General features: G+C 59.5%; 1 protein-coding gene across 1 annotated transcript; it reads right to left on the minus strand.

The window, feature by feature from the left end:
• Window positions 1-761: 761 nt before the first annotated feature.
• ARHGAP44 (Rho GTPase activating protein 44) lies at window positions 762-16,650 on the minus strand. Its single transcript, XM_048323530.1, has 19 exons — window positions 15,063-16,650; window positions 13,667-13,706; window positions 13,000-13,104; window positions 12,816-12,892; window positions 11,792-11,903; window positions 11,008-11,084; window positions 10,208-10,325; window positions 9,527-9,595; window positions 9,374-9,455; window positions 8,240-8,367; window positions 7,989-8,100; window positions 7,078-7,159; window positions 6,666-6,746; window positions 6,469-6,582; window positions 5,974-6,065; window positions 5,536-5,716; window positions 4,947-4,964; window positions 4,443-4,664; window positions 762-873 (listed from the first exon to the last, which is right to left on the minus strand). Exons 1-19 carry the CDS (start codon window positions 15,227-15,229, stop codon window positions 858-860), a joined length of 1,893 nt encoding a protein of 630 aa, XP_048179487.1. The 5' UTR covers window positions 15,230-16,650; the 3' UTR covers window positions 762-857.
• Between the last annotated feature and the right edge of the window lie 2,664 nt (window positions 16,651-19,314).

The following is a 19,314-nucleotide window of genomic DNA, read 5'->3' on the forward strand; positions in this document are numbered from 1 at the left end:
GATTGCTTTGGGGTGCTGGTGCCCCCCGGTGCCCACCTGGGGCGGGGGGCACGGCACGAGCAGGGTGGGGGCGAAGCGCTGCCATTTCCATCCTCCCTCTCGCACCGGCCGGGCGGGAATGGCTCCAGATAAAACAAATCTCTCTATAGTTTCTCTCTCTCTATACAAATATAGAATATATATATATCTCTGCTGATATATATATATATATAGATCTTCTCTCTCTGGAAAGGATAAAAGGTTAATTTGTCTGTGCATGCACGACCAAAGCCACCAACCCCCAGGGACAGCGGGTGCCGAGGGACGTGCACCTCCTCCGCTAGCACCCCGAGAGCCGGGGGGCACATCCTGCGTCCCCAGGTTATTGCTGGTCAGGTCCCATCCTGCTCCCAAACAAGCGGAGGGGGAAGAAGCCGAAGAAAGGAAATCCCACTGCAAAGCGCCGGCGAGCTCCTTGTCACCTGGCCAGCACCCAGTGGCACCCGCCTCGGGGTATGGAGGACGTGGAGGCATCACCCCAGGGTCGTGGGTGCTGCGGGGCAGGGGGTGCAGGCACCCGGTTCAAAGGCAAAGTCTGGATAAGGCGAACAAAAATGAACTAAAGAACAGCGGCCGCCCCCAAACCGGACGCTTTGCCACCCAAAACTGGCCCGTGGCCCTCGGTGCCGGTGGCCGGTGCTGGCCCCTGGGTGCCGCACGGATGAGCTTGGGGACAGGGACACTGTCATAGGGCTGTGCTCTCCGATTCCTCCTCCTCCTCCTGCCGCGGGCTCAGGCTCGGCCCCGAGAGTCTCTGCGCTGCCTCCGGCGGGTCCCGGCACAGGGCGGCGTCCGGGGACACGTGGAGGGAGGGGACCTCAAAACGGAGCAGACCTGCGGGAGGGCACAGTGATGGGGCACCCACCGGGGCTGGCACCGTGTTAGTGCCACCCCCAGGGCTGTCACCGCCGCCCTCTGCTCTGTGGACCCCACCCGAGCCAGGGCGGTGACACCAGCTGTCCCCACACACTGCCCGTGTCCCACGAAGCTCTGTCCCCCTGAGCGTGGGTGACACCTCTGTCCCCTCTCCCAGGGGACCCGCAGGGTGAGGCTGCACCTGTGAAGTGACAGGGTGAGCACAGGCACAGGCAGGCAGTGTCACCGTGTCCCTTGCTGAGAGCAGAGCAACCCCCTCAGGTAGAAAAAGCACCTCTGCCACAGCTGCCTGGCCCAGGGACACTGCCCAGGGACATTCCCAGGGACGTTGCTCAGGATGTGGCTCAGGGACTTTGTTGTCCCAGAGTGGGACAGTGAAGCTGCAGCTAAGGCCAGGAGTGATGCCAGGGTGTGATGTCAGGGCTGCGTCCATGCCAGGGTGCCATGCCAGGCCCACAGCAATGCCTTGGCAGAGCCACAGCCATATGCCAATGCCACCCAAAGGCAGGTGGCAGCCCCTGGGGACACTGACCAGCCCCAGAGCGTGCCCGGGACTTTCTGCCGCTCACGCCCTCACAGGCAGGACGGGCACACAGGGAACAGATCCCTGTGCCCTGCCGGACCCCATGGGAGGGACACTGGGACACTCCCCCAGCCTCTGTGTCCCCTGGGGTCCCCAGTGTCACCTGGCACTTCCAAAGCATCCCCCTGGCCGTCCCCCTCCAGCAGCACAGGGACCCCGGGGAGGCACGGCACCAACACAGCCCAGGGCCAGGGAGGGCAGAGCGGCAGGGGCAGCAGCACAGCTCCCGGGGCTTTCCCGGGACATCGCATTCCTGGTGACACTGCCACTGCCCAAGGGACACAGCCAACTTCCCGATTGCATTGGCACCTCCCTGGGCTCATCACCACCGTCCTGGGGACAGTTCCTCTTTTCCGGGGCCATCACCACCTTCCTGAGTACCTGGCCACCCTCAGGGGGATGTTGGCACCCTCCTGGGCCAGCACCACCTCGCTGGGGCCAGTTCTACCTTGCCTCTGCTATTGTCACCTTCCTGGGGACATCTCCACCTTCCCAGGGACATTGCCATTTCCTAGAATGCATTGTCACCTTCCTGGGGACATCACCAACTTCCTAGGGACAGTTCTGCCTTTCCAAGCACTTGTCACCTTCCTGGGGAACGCTGCCACCTTCCGGGGCACCGTTTTGCCTTCCAAGGGACACTTCCACCTTTCCGGGGAGGGTGCCACCTTCCTGGGGACATCACCACCTTCGAGGGCTCGGTCCTGTGTTCCCAGGGCCATTGTCCCCGTCCTGGGGGACTCTGCCACCCCCCCGAGAGCCCCCCCCGCCGGGGTTACCTGTGAGCGCGCCGTCCCCGGGGCCCGCGGTGTCCAGGCGGGGCGGCTCCGGGGGCTGGGGGGGTGCGGGGGCGGCCGGGGGCGGCTGCGGCGGGGGGGGGCAGCGCGGGGCGCGGCTGCGCTTTGGGGGCGGCCCGGGCCCGGGGGGCGGCGGCGGCGGGGGACGGCAGCAGCGGGGGCGGCCCGGCCCCGGGGGAGGCTCCGGGGGGGGCTCCGGGGGGGGCTCCGAGGGGGCCGTACGGGGACGGGGTGCTGGGGGGGGTCGGGGACAAGCTGGCCGGGGACGGCTGCCCGCCGCCCGCCTCCCCCGCCGCCCGGGGCGGGATGGGCGCCAGCTTCTTGGCCCCTGCGGGACAGACACAGCGACAGGGACGGGTCAGGGCCGGGTCACCCCGCGGGGACCCCCCCGCGGCCCCGCCCCGGCCCGCCCCGACCCGCTCCTACCTTTGCGCAGCGAGTGCGGGCTCTGCTCGGCCGCGGGGGCGGGCGCGGGGGGCGGCCCCGGGGACAGCTCCGGGGGCTTGAAAGTGCTGGGGCGGGCACGGAGCACAGAACGGGCAAGGGAAGGAAAGAGGAAACAGGGAAAGGGGAAAAAAGGGAAAAGAGAAATGGAAGAAAAAGGAAAAAAGACGCAAAATATAGAAAAGGAAAAAGGAAAAAGAAAAGGAGTAAGAAAGAGAAAGGAAAGAAAAGGAGTAAGAAAGGGAAGGGAAGGGAAGGGAAGGGAAGGGAAGGGAAGGGAAGGGAAGGGAAGGGAAGGGAAGGGAAGGGAAGGGAAGGAAAGTAGAAAAGAAAACCCGAAAGGGAAAGTAAAAGTATCAAGCATAAAAAGGCAAAGAATAATAAATAAAAGTAAAATTAAAAATGAAATAAAATGAAAATAAATGAAAAATAGAAATAAAGTAACAGAACGCAGAAATTAAACATTCAAAGAATTAGAAATAAAATTAAAACCAGAAAATGCAAGAGAATTAATTAATAAAGGCAAATGAAAAATTAACAAAGAAAACTCAAAAAATCATGAAAAATATAATTAAAAAATAAAACAAAAAGAAAGCCAAAAATAAAAGGAAAATGTAAAACATGAGTCATAACAATAAAAAAGAAAATTGGAAATAAACAGCAGAAGAAGAAGAAGAGGGAGAGCCGTGAGCTCCTTCCCGCACCCAGCACTCAGCACCCGGTGCCCCCTCCCGCCGCCCCCCCCGGGATTCCTCCGCCCCCGCCGCTCGTGGCCACCCTCCCCCGGGCCCCAGGGTCCCTCCGGCCGGCGGTGACGCCCCCAGCCCGCCCCGGTCCCGCGGTTACCTCGGGGGGCCGAGTCCTGCGGCGAGGGCGGGCGGGCGGCCGCCCCGGGGCAGGGGGGGCGCGGGGGGAACCGCGGCGGGGAGGCAGGGCCAGGGGGACAGGCGGGGACAGTGCCACGGGGCCAGCGGGGGCCAGCGCGGGGAGCGGGGGCGGGCGGGCAGCGGGGCGGGCCACAGGGGCCGCGCCCAGGGCGGGGAGCGGGGGCTCGGGGGGTCCCCGGGGCGGGGGGCGCTGGGGCCGCCGCTGCGCCGGGCGGCTGCCGGGTCAGCCCTGCTGCAAAAGTACAGAAGCACCGTAAAAACCGGCAGAAGTCACACAAAAGGGAGGGGAAATTCGTAAAAGAGCAGAAGCGCTGGCGGGGAGCGGGGAGCGGCGGGGGAGCCCCCGTGGTGCCGAACCCTCCCGGGGCTGCCCCCTGCCTAGTGTGAGCACCCGGCCCGGCTCTGCTTCCCTTTTGGGGCAGAAAAGTGGGATTTCTCCCACATGAGCTGTGCAATTAAAGCCGGACTCAGACCCCGGGCAGACGAAGGTCTCAGGGGCCGCTGGGCTCCCCGAGGGGTTTTCCCTGCACCTTCCTGGCACCTCCAGCCCAAATTCCGCTACAGCCCAGGAACACCCGGGCAAGGGGCCCTCAGGAAAATCCCTGAAGGCAGCACGGTTCTCATGGGAATGGCAGGATGGGGGTGTGGTAGTGGCTGCAGGGATGCAGAGCATCCTCTCCTCCCTCTGCCCTAAAGATGCTGCTCCTCTCCCGAGGATGCTGAGCGTCCTCTCCCGCACCGAGAGGTTGTGTCGCTGCTGGCCTCACTCGCGGGGACGATGCCCGGCTCGGGGACACGGGGTGCCGGTGGCCTTACCTTGTCCGCTCGGCTGCCGGGGGGAAGCCGAAGCTGGTGGGAGGCGGGGAGGGCGTTGCTGAAATCTCCGGCGACTGCTCGGGAATGGGCGAGTGGGGCGTGGGGGGGAGCTCGGCGGGCGGGGCCGGGGGCTGCGCGGCCGGGGGGGCCGAGGTCGCCTTGCGCCCCGCTGAGGTGCCTCGGCGAGCCACCCACGAGGTGTCCATCACCCTGACGCCCATGCTGGGGACACAGAGACGGGGGTCAGCACCCACCCGGTGGGAGGGCACCTCCAGCCACCCCCTCACCACTCCTTTGGGGTCCCTAAAAACGCCTCTTCCACCGGGAAACTGCTGGGAGTGAAACTACAGGACAATAGGGCAGGGGTGGCAGCGTGGGACAGGTTTGTGTCACCCATCGGCCACCTCTCCCTTCCCCCAAGAATCAGCAGGCACCAGCACCCTCCCAGCACCCTCCCTGCACCCTCCCTGCAGATTCCCAGCACCACTGCAGAGGATACGGTACCTTTGGATTTTCCTAAGGCTGCATGGGCAGAAACAAATGGTTATTAGTGTGAAAACCCCCTAAACTGGACAGTGCACAGGGTGAGAGGTCACTGCTGGGGAAAGGAGCTGCGAGGCTGAGGGGCTTCGAGAGTGGGGGCAGGGGGGGCTCAGGAGGGACCGGGCTATGCCGGTGGTGGGACAGCTTGGGATATCTTCTGGAAATGGGGGCATTTTTGGGATGGGGAGAATTCTGGGTGTGTTCTGGAGCCAACTCGACCATTTGAGGTCCCTGTGACATGTCATGGACAGGGGACATGCATGGGGTGGGAATGGGAAGCTTTCCCCTGGAGCAAATCCTGCAGACCTTGAGGACACCAGGACACCTGTATCTGGCGTGGCACAGCCTTGGTGTCACCCCATGGGCCACCCCACTCCCATCTGCAGTGGGCAGGTGTGAGTTCACCTGAACACCCCCAAGACCCTGGCATGGAAAGCAGGGGGTCCCTGCACCCTGGGACCACCCAACCTCCACCAGCTCAGTGCCACCCACCCCAAGGTGGTGGCAAAGCCACCCCTTCCCTGTGCCCAAACCCTGGCAGTGACCCTACCCATCCTTCTTGTAGAACTCCAGCATCATGTTGTCGGTGGCCACGCTGAGGGGCCGCCGGGCCTGGTCGTGCTGCCGGCGCTCGCCGTGGTCCATGTCCGGCGAGGGCATGGAGCTGTAGTTGGCGTTGTGGTTCACGTGCAGGGGGCTGCCGTAGTTCCCCGTCACGTTGAATTCGATGTCTGGGGGAGGGATGAAGGATGGTGGTGGGAGGAGTGTCCTCAGGGAGGGGAAGGATTGGGGTGCTGGCACTGCAGGGGCGCTCAGGGCGGGCTGGAGCAGCAGGGTTGGGCTCAGTGCTGTGCTGAGCCTGGCCAGAGCCCTGCCTGAGCTCCAGCGAGCCAAGGCAGCTGGCAAAAACAAACCTGGGAGCTCTGAGCCCCCTCCCAGGAGGTGCCAGGAAGCCCAGCTGTCCCTACGACCATGGGACACACCCTACCTCCCGGGAAGAACCAGTCCGCGTGCTGGATGAGCGGCTCGATGATGCCCACGATCTGCAGCGACAGCGTCGTCATCATCTCCGTCATGTTCCTGCACGGGGGCGGCAGCTCAGCAACCCCTGCAGGCCAGCGGGGCTCCCAGCAGGATTCCCAGCAGGATTCCCAGCAGGGCTCCCAGCAGGATTCCCAGCGGGGCTCCCAGCAGGATTCCCAGCAGGATTCCCAGCAGAGCTCCCAGCAGGGCTCCCAGCAGGATTCCCAGCAGGATTCCCAGCAGGGCTCCCAGCAGGGCTCCCAGCAGGATTCCCAGCAGGATTCCCAGCAGGGCTCCCAGCAGGATTCCCAGCAGGATTCCCAGCAGGGCTCCCAGCAGGGCTCCCAGCAGGATTCCCAGCAGGATTCCCAGCAGGATTCCCAGCGGGGCTCCCAGCAGGATTCCCAGCAGGATTCCCAGCAGGATTCCCAGCAGGATCCCCGCCTCCCCCAGCGCTCACCCCTCGGCCTGCGGCCACAGCAGGTTGGGCCCCAGCACGATGGCCACGTTGCTCGGGGTCATTTTGTTCATATCCTGGTACTCGGTCAGCTTGGCCAGGAATTTAATCACGTACCTGGACAGCCGATCCCAAACGGGTCAGTGCACGGGTCACACCCTGTGTGTCCCCTCCCCATGTCCTGCTGGCCCCAGGCTCACCTGATGTTGTTGTAGTTGGCTTTGGGCAGCTTCTCGCAGGCATTCCAGAGAGCCTGCAGCCGTTTCTCCTGCTCTGGGATGCTGCAGGGAGGGGGGAGAGGGCGTTATCCCCCATTCCCACCCTGCCCGGGGGCTGTGGACCCCACCAGCCCTGCCCTCGGGGACTCTGCAAGACCCTCAGGCTGCCACCAACATTATATAAGTAAATTAATCCCCAAAACCCAGTCAAAAGGAGAAGGAATCCCTTCGGCAGACATTGGATGTTGAACTTCTCACCACCTCCTGGCTCTCAGAGCCCAGAGGAAACACCCCAAACTCTGTGAGCTGTGCCACAAACAACCCAAACCATGCACGGGGACCCAGGCTGTCCCCGCCCGTGCCAAGGAGGAACGGGGGGATGTCCCAGACTCACTTGGAGGCCTGGATCCACTCCTCGTACAGCTCGAACGTCATGAGGGGCTCGGGCAGCTCTCGCAGGTAGGACTTGAGGGCTCCTGTGGCACACAGGGGACACAGGGATTGGCACTGCGGGTGGCACCGGCTGTCGGGCACCAAAGCGGTTTTGCTCCTGGGCACTGGACTCCCATCCCCCCCAACCTCCCCCCCACTGCACCCCGGAGCACCCGCTGGTCTCCCTGACTTGGAGCAGCCTGTGGCACCCCCAGCCCCCAGCACCCACCTTGCCACCCCCCAGTCCCTCTTGGCACCTTCCCAGTTCCCTCCTGCAGGTGTTTTCCCAGGTCTCCATCACTTGTTTTTGCCTGGGACATTCCCAGCTGCCTGTGCTGGGAACAGGCTCCCGTTGGGAAGCCAGGGTTCAATCCTGTGCCTGCCGGAGCCCCCATTCCCAGAGGGGAGCAGGGATGCCATGGAACCCCAGCCAATGCTCCAGAGCAGCCCCATGGGCTCGGATCTGTGCTTGGGGAGGCAATTCCCCCAGAAGAGGTGACAGAAGATGGGAAGTCTGATGTTAACGTGAGTCTTCCCAACCACTCCCTGCTCCTGCAGAGATCACCTAATCAGTGTCACCCTCGTTAGGGCCACCCTCATTAGTGTGACTGGATGATGGTTGTATCCCTATTTTCTTCACCTCCAGCCTGTCCAGGTCCCTCTGGATGGCAGCACCTCTTGGGGCAGCCACTGTCCCCAGGTTGTGCCACCTGCCCCATCTGCCAGGCCGTTAATGAATGATGGCATTGAACAGAATCAGACCCAGCATCAACCCCTGGACTGCAGCACTGGTTCCTGGCCTCCAGCTGGACTTGGTGCCACTTATCCCACTCAGGGTGCCCTTGGGGGGTGCCCCGCCCCGAGGAGCCCCACCTGCGATGGCGTGGGGATCAGCTGAGTACTCCTGCACGTCCACCACGCAGCAGTCCAGGGCAGCCTTGAGCTTCTTCAGCTTGGAGGCCGAGGGAGCCACGCGGAAGAGACCCTGGGCAGAGGACACGGGGAGTGTCGGACAGGACTTGGGGCTGGGGATGTCCCTGGACCCCTCCAGTTCCTTGCCCTGGCCCTGGGGACCCCCATGGCCCCTTCCATCATGCCCAGCGAGGGTGGGACCCAGTACCCACCTCCTCCTGCATCCCACATTCCAGCAGCATGGTCACGCAGGCCTCCACAGGGAAGGCGATCTCCCGCCCGCTGACGGCCAGGTGCTCCTCCAGGGGCTTCCCGAAGGAGGGCTTCTCCATCCACGCCTCTGTGACGGGCAGAGGGGGCAGAGGAGAGGGAGGATGGTGCCAGATCCAGCATCCCCTCCCCAAAAGGCCCTTGGATCACAGTTTTGGCAGTAAAATACTCTGTTTGGGTGTTGTTAGAAGAACAGGGCCCTGCACCTCTGGCAGCTCGTGAAGTGCTTTTGAAAGGTGAAATCCAACAAAATGTTTTCCAGTCATCTCAGGATTTCAAAGGAGCTGGATTGCATTTTCCACAGGGGTAACAACAACAAAATGTTTTCCAGTCATCCCAGGATTTCAAAGGAGCTGGATTGCATTTTCCACAGGGGTAACAACAGGCAAACCTTTGCAATATTCTCCCCTTCTTCCATCACAGTTTAAGGAAGGAATATTTTGTGGGATAGAGAACAAAATGAAATACAAATCCCTCCCTGCCCCACTGCAGCGACAGCAGCACCAGGAGCCCTGACCTGGGAAGGAGCTGCTTTTGGGGCCATTGCCTGGGGCTCACCCTGACCTCAGGCTCCCAGCCCAGACCCTCTGGATGCTGCACCCCCAGAGAGACCCCCAAACCCCCCCTCAGTGCTGGGATTCCAGCTGCACTCGATGGGGATTTCCACAGAATCCCAGAATGGTTTGGGTTGGAAGGGACCTCAAAGCCCATCCATTCCCACCCCTGCCATGGCAGGGACACCTCCCACTGTCCCAGGCTGCTCCAAGCCCCAATGTCCAGCCTGGCCTTGGGCACTGCCAGGGATCCAGGGGCAGCCACAGCTGCTCTGGGCACCCTGTGCCAGGGCCTGCCCACCCTCAACACACTGGGGCAGGTTTCCCCCTCTCCGTGCAGACGGATCCTGCCCCCCCAGCCAACGGGGATGGGGATGGGATCCCCTCCCAGCACCGGGACAGGCAGGATGCAGGCAGGACAAGCAGCAGGAGGGTGCTCAGCTGTCCCTGCGGGGTCACACAGAGCCTGTCACAGGCCCTCGGTGCCACAGGTGGGAGTGGGACAGAGCTGTGGGCACTCACCCTGCTGGGCTTTGATCTGGGGCAGGAAGTTCTGCAGGAGCGCCAGGGATTTGCGGTGGTACTCGGCCTGCACCTCGATCAGCTGCGGGGACGCGGCACCGGGGTCACCGCGCCACCGAGGACAGGCACAGCCAGGGGGTGGGTGGCACTTACAGTTTGAAAATAATTTGCATAGTCGACTTCTTTGGCCACAAAATTGTACATGTCAGCCGAGAGCTGGTCCTGCAGGGGCAGAGCATCCGTCACCGTCCCTCCCCTGCTGCCCCAGTGCCACCACCACGGCCCTTCCGGAGCCACCAGGAGGGACCAGCTTGGTCCCAGCAGGAGCCAGGGTGGCACAGGGTTAGGGTTAGGGTGTCAGGGAGGTTCGGGAGCCCCCCCCACTGCAGCCTGATCAGGGTCCAGGTCCCCTCAAAGTGCACAAAGAAGGGAGGTTGGAGTCCCTCTTATCCCATGGAAAGGGAGTCGAAGTCCCTCTTAGTGCTTGAAAATGATGGGAAATAAACCCAGCACAGAGAAGGTGGAGAATTGTCTTTAACAGGGCCAGGGCTGGATGTACCCAGTGCTGAGCTCTGCCAGGATGGGTTCCCAGGGAATGGGAGGCTCTCCAGCTCCAGTGGGATGTGGAGAATGGGGACAGAGGAGCTGGGGATGTCTCATTTGGCTGGGAAGCATCACCCGATGCCACCGCACTGCGTTTGGGGAGCAGCCAGAGGAGGGTTCAGCACAGGCAGGGGAAAGGGAAGATGCAGAGCAGGGTGAGAGGAGAGGATGCAGCTCTCCCCAGAGTCTGGGAGCCCCCAGTCCCCCCTCGGCCAGGAGTGGCCCTGGTACCCTGCAGATCTCCACTCTGTTGGCTGCCTCCTCCATCTCCTCCCTGAGAGCGTCGGCTTTGGCTCCCGACGGCTGCAGGTTGCTGGCCAGGCCCGAGGACTTCACCGACTGCTGCCACCTGCGGGGGACAGGGACCGGTGCGGAGCAGTGACCACACCCCAGCGGCCCTGGGTGGCCACCATGGTCCCAGGGCTGAGCAGCAGGAGATGATCCCAGTCCAGCTGGAATTCAGCACCCACTCCCACCCCCAGCTGTCCCCATCCCCGCAGCACTGCACACACTGCGCTCCAAGGAATTCTTTCCTGCAGGATAAGGAGCCTTATCCAGGTGGGAGGAGAGAGGAAGGGGATGGGAGAGCCTGGACATGATGCTGGGGACTGTGGACATCTCTCAAACTTCTCCCAGGATGTGCTGGAGTGGGGGCTTGGACAACTCAACGGTGGCATGGGACAATCCCGAGTCATCCCAGCTCCCCTCAGTGCCCCTCTGCAGGGGCAGGAGCACCTGGCTCTGCATCAGAACTCACCAGGACACGGAAAAAGTACAAATAACCCTTTCTGCCAGAAAAAAATACACTTTTGCTGCAGAGGGCAGCCAAGGAAAAGGGGTCCATGGATTCTGTGGACAGGAGCAGTAATCATGGCTCATTGCAAAACTGAACTCACGGCCCACAGAGACACAGCCAGGACCTCTTGTCCCAAGGGAACTGCAGTGCCAGGGGCCCAGGAGCTGCTCTCCCTGGACCTACCCAGGGCTTGGGAATTTTTATTCCTTAAAAAGCACCTGAAGGCATTTCCTACCTCGTCCTGGAGGAGTCCATGTCCAGCACGAGCTTCGCCAAGTGCTTCCTCTGCTTTTGGATATTTGGGATTTCCACCTGCAGCAACACATGGAGTGGGAGGAGATGAACACCCCTGGAGAGGCGTCCAGGGGTGGGTCACAGCCTGGGGGTTTGGGCTGGGGCAAGCTGGGTGGGTCAGGACGCAGCTCCGTAATTTAACATCCTCAGGGAGACGGCCCAGCTGATCCCTCCTGCGCGTCCCACTCGGAATGTGCCACACCTCGACAGCTCCAGAACCCGAGAGCAGCAGCCCTGGGGGGTCAAAGTTTCCTGGGGAGCTGGATGAGGGCAGGAAAAGGGTCCTGGAGATGGCAGTGCAAAGGCCCCATGCACAGGCACCAAAGCGATTTGGGAACGGCTGGGAGCCCTGGACCAGCAGCACCCAAAGCTCCCGTTTGTGCGGGGGGGACAAAATCCGAGCCCAGCCCAGGAAGTTTTGCTGGGTGCAAAAGGAGGGGAAAAGCATCGGGAAAAATTGAAAAACAAATTCAGCAGCAGAGGGGAAAAGGAGAGGGAAAAACCCCAACAACAACGGGAAGTGTTTGGGGCTTGGAAAAATGGATCAGAAATAGGAGTGTGAACCCCCTGTGTTTGGGAAAGGAGGAAGAGCAGTGGGAGCAGAGGAAGGAGCCAGCAGGACACGGCTCCAGGGGCCAGGAATCAAACAAGCGGCCGAAGCAGGGAGACCCTTCCCTTCCCCGGCACGGTGACACCCCAGGGACCCCCAGGCACCCCCAGCTCACCTCAGCCAGCACGAAGAGCGGCTCGATGACGTCTCTCTCCACCTGCAGCTCGAAGTGGATGAGCTCCTGCGCCAGTTTGTCCTCGGCCTCCCCGCAGAGCCGCAGCATCTTCCTGCAGGGACAGGCACGGCTGGGGCTGGGGACACGGTCCTGCAGCCACTGCGGGGACAGGGGACACCCAGCAGCCCCGGGGCTCCGGGAGTGGCACAGGGCAGCCCCTCCCTGGCAGAGGGTGGAGGGAGGGTGGCAGCCAGGATGCCAGGAAAGCTCATTCCTTAAGAATTGCACTTCTAATGATATAATAATAATAATTAAAATACTAGATTATTATATTATGATGTATTATTAGCTATATAATTATGTTATATATTACTATTATATTATGTATTAGTATGATGTTATATATTATTATTAGGCCAGTCTAAAACTGTGTGGACTTCAAATATCTATATAAATAAAAAAATATATAATATATAAAAATAATATATATATATATTTTTATATATATAAATATATATAATATATGTTTATATATAAAATATATATATAATATATATAAATAATAAATCACATGTAAACATTTAAATATTTGTAAAATATTTGTAAATATATGAATAATAAGTAATATAGAAATAGAGAAATATATAAAATGTACAAATATATATATATAGATAATGATAAATCATATATAAGTATATAAACAGTAATAGCTCATATATCGATATATAATACATAAAAACATCGATATGAATATATGAATATAAAAGTCTATAAATGCAGTTTACATTGGACGATCACAGGATCCCAGCCCATACAAGGAGGAGAAGAATAAACCACCGAGATCCCCCCAGCCCCTCCAACACAGCAGTGAATCCCTGTTACCTGGCATCAGAGCCAAGGAGGAGCAGCATTCCCAGCACATTGCCAGCACATTGCCAGCACATTGCCAGCAGCACTCCTGGCACTGTCCCAGCCCCCGGCCCCCCTGGCAGTGTCCCCCCGGGGCAACCCCAGCCGCCCTTACCCCAGCAGGGAGTCGTCCCCCAGCACGGCCGATCCCTCCATCAGACACTGCGCCAGCGTCGTCAGCGGCAGCTTCTTCTGCAAAGAGAGGGGCTGCGTTCCCACCCGGACCCCTGGATCCCCCTGGATCCCCCTGGATCCCCGAATCCCCTGGATCCCGGACCCCCTGGCCCCGCCGCCCTCACCGAGCGCTTGTCGGCGTCCAGGCCCTGCTGGCCCTGCAGACAGGCTGTCAGCTTCTTGTGGGTGCTGTGGGACACCTGCTTCACCAGCTCCAGCCGCTTCTCCACCTGTGGGAGCAATGGAGCCCATCACCGGAGTATCCCATCACCCACCACCCCGGGATCTCATCACCCACCACCCCGGGATCCCATCACCCACCACCCCGGGATCCCATCACCAGGATTCCCTGCTCTAGGGGCAAAGAGCACCAGGATGAGATGTCCCTGAGGGACGCCAGCTGAGCATCACAGCCGTGTGATCCCTGGATGCTCCAAGCCCCACGTGTGGCTTTTGGCTCAGGCTGTTCTGCTGAAATCCCCCAACCCAGCAGCCCTGGGCACTGTCCCCTGCTGTCACACGTCCCTTGCCCGGGGCTGGACATGGAGCTGCAGTCCGGCCAGCTGGATCAGGCTGCCATCCCTGGATCCGATTCCTGCTGACCTGGAGCCCGGGCTGGGAAAGGGCTGGGAGGCTCGTGGGAGGGAGGCAGTGTCGCTTCCCATGCTCCCAGTCCCTCCTCCTCCTCCCTCCAGCCCCTCCACTGCCCTGGGACGCTGCAGCACCAAGAGGGAGCTGCTGATGGCTGCAGCCCCCACGGGACACCCTGGGGTGGCTCCGAGGGAACCTCACCTGCAGCAGATCTTCGCTCAAAACCTCGGTCTTCTCGGCTCTGCAAGACAGAAGAGGAGAGAACCCATCGGGGAAGGGTCTGGGCCGTGCAGCAGCGCCCTGTGCACACCACAGACCCCAGGATGTGCTTTTCCATCAGGATGCAGGGGGGATTTAAGGATCTCTGCTCCCACCAGCCTTTGCCTTGTCTCCTAAAGAAGGAAAGGATGGAGCATCTCCATGGCTCACTGCCAGGTTCCACACCAATCCAGGGCCTGCATCTGATCTCCCCCTTATTTTTCCATGATCCCCAGGAAAATAGGGATGCGAAATTCCCAGAAGGAAGCGGGCAGTGCTGCGGAGAGGGGCGCTGTGTCTGCACAGGAGCGCGGCTCGCTGGGCTCCCTCCGGATCCCAAGGACAGCGCGTCCGCATGGCTGGGCCTCCTCACACGGAGGCAGCCACGGGATGTGAGGTGGCAGCTGCTGCCCGGGGCCTCGCCAGAGCCCTTCCTGCTGCTCACTGGAGACGGATTTAGCGCTCCAGAGCCCGTGGCAGCCGCTGCCTTCCCGAGGGAGGAGCACCGGGATGCAGGAGGAGACACAAACCCGCTGTCCTCGGCCCGTGGACCCGCAGCATCGAGCTCAGGGCCCTGCACCACAGCTGCTCAGGCTCATTTAAACCATCACATCCGGATCATTTATTCCTTTTCCCAGGGTTTTCAACGACTTCAGTGCATCCTTTCACTTGGAAAAAGCTCTGTCAGAGATGAGCTCTGTCAATGTGAGCTGGGGCAGAGCTGTGATTCAGCCAATCAGTCCCTAAAGGTTCGTCAAGGGACAGCGAGAGATTGGTGCTGTCATCCTGAAAAAAACACCTTTATTTCCTGAGTCTGGTCCCTTCCTGCCATCCAAGCTGGATTCTCAGCTTGGAGAGAGGGAGGGAAGTGTTGGAATAGTGGAAATAAGGAGCAAACACAGAGCAAGGTTCAGACAGTGAGCGTGGCACGGGAGCGGCTCACCCACAAACACATCCCATCCAAAGCCTTGCAGAAAGTGCAAATCACAGAATCATGGAAAGGTTTGGGCTGGAAGGGACCTTAGAGCTCATCATTCCAGCCCCCTGCCATGGCAGGGACACCTTCCACTACCCCAGGCTGCTCCAAATCCCATCCAACCTGGCCTTGGACACTTCCAGGGATGGGTCAGCCATGTCCCTGTGGGAAAACTGTGCCAGGGCATCCCCAAATGAACTGCATTAAATCTGCTTTGCACATGAAAGATGTCCCAGCACCTGATTTAAGGTGATTTAAAAATAAATTTTAAAAAAATAAATTAAATAAATCCTGTTTATTTTAATTTTTAAGATAAGTTATTGAAATGAACAGATTAGAACATCTCTAAGGAGCACTGCCCACCTGGGAGCAAGGGCTGAGCAGCTCCTCCTCCTGCTCTGGGAATCACCTTCACTCTCATTTACACAGGATTGGAAGTGACACAGAATTAGCACAAACAGGGAAAAAAGCAGCAAATATCCACGGGCACAGACACAACGTCCGTCCTCAGCTCGGGATATTTTTAGCATCCTGAAGGAGTGGGAGGTGGTAGGGAGTGAGGCACCGCTGGCACATCCCTGCTGCTCACTCCCCAGGAGTCACTTCCTCACTTGAACAGCAAAAGGGATTTTTTTCCTGTGTTTTCTGCTCTCCCAGCCGGGTGGTGGGTGGGATTTGCACATCCCAGGTCCCGTGGGCAGGTGTCTCTCCCAGCAGCCACATCCCAAGCCGTGCTATGCTCTGAGGAGTGTTTGAGGAGCAGAAAACAACGTTTCAAAGAGAATAACAGAAATGTGGCCCTGATCTGTGTTTAAGCACATCCTCAGCATTTAAAACCCAGTGCTTTCACCAGAGAGCATTCCCCTGTGCCAGCCCTGCACATCCTGGGATTTCTTGGGTGCTGAGCCCTTGTTGGCACTCAAAGGTGTTCAAAGAGATGCTTTGAGGTGCTCAAAGAGACCCTAGCGGCGTCTCCCCAGTACCCAGGAATTTCCCCGGGGCATCCAGTGGGGATGAAAGATTATCCCACTGCCTTTTCTGGAGCAGCAGGATGGCAGCATCTCGCCAGGGATTTTGGCAAAGCATTTCCAGTGGGCTCAGCCCTGAACATCTCCATCAGCCCCTCCCCAAACCTCCCTGCTTTGGGCTCCCCTCTCCCTCCCATGGTGTGCTCCAACCAATCCCACGTAGGGACGGGTGATGGTTCCTGTGCCTCCCAAGAGAGGGGTACCCAATTTCCCTGGCTGGTCTCCAATCCCCCAAAACTTCATTCCATGAGTTACACGCATCCCGTGGGAGCGTCCCTTGGAGAGGCAGCCAGCACTCCCAGCTCCCAACGCTTTCTTTCCTCTTTCCTTCCGGTAAATAAAATCCTGCTCCTCCCCCTCCCCTCCAGATTTCCATCCCGAGCTGTTTTTCCCAGCACAAACCCGGGCCCTGCTCAGGCAGCAGCCGGACTCCATCCCTGCAGGCAGCTGGGGAAAGGGACAATGACCATGGAGAGCCAAAGCCAACAAGTGGGGATGCAGTCACAGCATGCTCGGGCATTTGCTGTGCACGAGTTAATTGCTGCCAGCAGAAATCAACACCAATCAAGCAAATTATGTTGATTCCCAAATAAATACATGAGTGTCCACAGCCTTGACCTGGGGAGGTGCAGCAGAGCCGGTGCTTCCCTGGAGCATCTCCTCGTGCCAGCCACCTGTGCCTGGCTGGACCATCCATCACTGTCCCCTGCCACCGTCCCCCTCTGGAGCTCTGGCCACCCATGACAGGGAGCCTTGCATCTGACCCCGAGCCAGCAAAACTCCGAGCATGGCAAGGATTTCATGGTAATTTATCTCTGAACGGGAAAAGCATCACACTGGTGTGGGGACAGCAGGAGCAGGGATGCATCTCCAGAGGCAGAGCATGTCCATGGTGCTGCAAAAAGCCCCTCACCTGCATCTCCTGCCCAAACTCCCCTTTGACCCCAGCCCCAGCCAGCCCTCGCTGCAGCCTGTCCATAAATATTTAATCACTATTTAATGACCAATGCTGATTCCCTAATTTCTCCTTGCTCCAGCCTAAAAATAGCTGCACTGCTGGAGAGGGAGGCACAAACACCCAGCCAAGGCCGTCCCGTGCCGGCAGCGCTGATTCCCAGGGGAGGGTCTGTCCCACATCCCACATGGACACAGGGACAGTGCCCGGCTCCATCCCCGCCCTGCCGCATCTGCCTCCGATGCCTGCGGGAAAATCCCAGGTGCTCGAGCCCCCAAAGCCCAGAAGGGAGGCTGGGGAGTGAGGTTCATCCCCAGTCCTGGCTAAAGCACCGGGCACCCTCTGCGTTTGCCAGAGGGAGGAGGAAGCCCCTGAGTGCCATCCACACCCCTGGAAGCGCCGGGCTCCGTGATCCAGGCCAGATTCTGATCCACGACCGCGCTGTCCCCACCTGCCGCCACCTGAGCTCTCCTGGCCACCGCCTCCCCGGGGACACAGATCCCGACGGCTCCAACCCTGCACCCGCCGAGCTCCAGCGGAGCCGCGGATTTTTCCCGGCGCCTTTTTAGCAGGCAAGAAGCAAAACATCAAATATTGATATCCTCAAATCGCTGCTCAGCTCTGCCGGGAAACGGCTCCGACTGCGACATCCAGCGCGACGCGGGGACACGGCCCCGCCGGCGCCTCCTCCGGCGCGTCCTGCCCGCGGTGACACGGTGCGACAGCCCCGGTCCCGCACCTGCGGTGAGGGGAGCTGCGCCCACCCCGCGGGCCCAGGGCCGGCGCTCAGCCCTCGGCAGCGGAGCCAGGCTGGAACAGCGGGAGGAACAGGCAGGGAGGGCCGGAGCAGCTTCCCTCCATCCTGCCCACAGCTGGGAAAAGCGAATGAAGCAAAGCAAAATGGGGGACAGAGGCTGAAAGGCAGAGAAGCCTCTTGTCCTCATCTCCTGCCCCCTTCCCGGCGGCGAGCTCGGTGCTGGCGTCCCTTTGGCTCGGGATGCTCGGGGCCCTTTGCTCCTGGCGCTTCCCTCCCCGGGGTCGCATCCCGACCACACTTCCATCCCGATTTAGAAATCGTGGAGAAGCCCCTGCAGAGCCCTGAGGCTGCTGGAGCAGAGACAAAATCCTCAGCCTGCTCCATGAATGTTCCAGGTTGTCAGCGCTGCCTCCTTGCGAGGAGGATAAAAATATCCCCGGGGCTGCCGGGATCTGCCGATCCAGAGCCGAAATCCCAGGGGGTTCTGCTGACAGCGAGTCCCTGGCACCCCGAAGTGCAGATGGGGAACCCAGCTATTTACGGGATGTTGTTCCCGCCTGCAAATCCCGTTGGAAAAATCCCGGGTGATGCTTTTATTTCCCTCTGTCTCTATTCAGTGCAAGCAGAAGAAAATGTCCTTATTCCTCACCGGATGCTCCTGCTGCACCAGGAATAACCCCGGTGTTTAAAGGCTTTGTGTGGATGTCCTGGTGCTTGGAAAAGCATCTCCCTGAGAGCCACCGAGGTGACATCCAGCCTCAAGTGCCACCACTGCCCCCGGGATGGGGGACACAGCGTGGGATGCTCAGAAAGGTCGAGGGGGAAAAATCCAACCCCTCCGAGCTTCCGCCACCATTCCCCGTGTCCTCCATTCCCTCTGTGCCCTTTGGGAACCCAGCCGTGTCACTCTGCCAGCGGCTGCAAGTGCCCGGTGTAATCCCCATGGGAAAAAATCCCTATGGAGACGATTCTGGGCAACTCCCAGGGCTGTTCGGGCCGCTGGAGCGGCTGAGGTGACACCCTGGTGGCATTGTCCCACTGCCTGGAGCCAGGGCGGGACCTCCCGATGGGACGGACAAACGCAAACAAAGATAAAAGCGCTTTGCAGGAAAGCTCCTCAGAATGTTCTACAGCCACTCATTGGTTTCCCTTCCCCTTTTCCATACCACGGAGATTAATATTCCTCACGGACTGGCACAGGAATTCTTTCCAGGGTTGAGTACCAGGTGCGGACTGGGCTGGGCTGAGCATCCCCAGTTCCTTCTGTCAAGTGAAATGACCAAAAAAACCCCAAAAGCCAAAGTAAATAAAATAAATAAATTCAAAATAAAAAATTAAATACAAAACTAAATTAAACTAAAATAAAATAAACCCCATGCTCAGGACCCAGCTGAGGTTTTGACTGGTCCCTCTCACTCCCAGACTGGGCACCCGAGCTCCTGTGGGAGCTGCTGCTCTCCCCAGTGGGAACAGGAGCTCTGGGCTGGCTCCCAGCATCCAAGTGGAGCCAGGAAGGAACGTGGGGGCACCCGGGACACGGAGCTCCAGACCGGATTTGGAAAGGACACAGTCACTTCCTCACATGACCTGACCCTAACCCTGATCTTGATCCTACCCTGACCCAGTAATTCCCCAGTTCTGATCCTTATCCTGCACTGATCCTGGCCTTAACCTTGACCTTAACCCTAATCCTGACCCTAAGCCTCACTTTAACCCTAACTACAACCCTGACCCTGACCTTAGCCCTGGCCCTAACACTGACCTTGACCCTGGCCCTAATCCTGACCCAAGCCCTGAGTCTCCTCCTCACCCTCGGTCCCTCGTGGCTGCTCCCTCTGGCTCCTGCCGACCCACGGAGACGGGTTTCTCTTCAGT

Source organism: Corvus hawaiiensis, chromosome 19 (genome assembly GCF_020740725.1).
Source record: "Corvus hawaiiensis isolate bCorHaw1 chromosome 19, bCorHaw1.pri.cur, whole genome shotgun sequence".
NCBI lineage: Eukaryota > Metazoa > Chordata > Aves > Passeriformes > Corvidae > Corvus > Corvus hawaiiensis.

What these genes read in the sequence shown, in the direction of transcription:
- ARHGAP44 (XM_048323530.1), bottom strand. Translation starts at nt 15,229, where the DNA reads ATGCTAAAAATATCCCGAGCTGAGGACGGACGTTGTGTCTGTGCCCGT. An exon ending in ACAGAGTGGAGATCTGCAGG is followed by an intron (nt 9,596 to 10,207) that starts GTACCAGGGCCA and finishes CTGCCCCTGCAG; the next exon opens with GACCAGCTCTCGGCTGACAT. An exon ending in GCCAACTACAACAACATCAG is followed by an intron (nt 6,583 to 6,665) that starts GTGAGCCTGGGG and finishes TCGGCTGTCCAG; the next exon opens with GTACGTGATTAAATTCCTGG.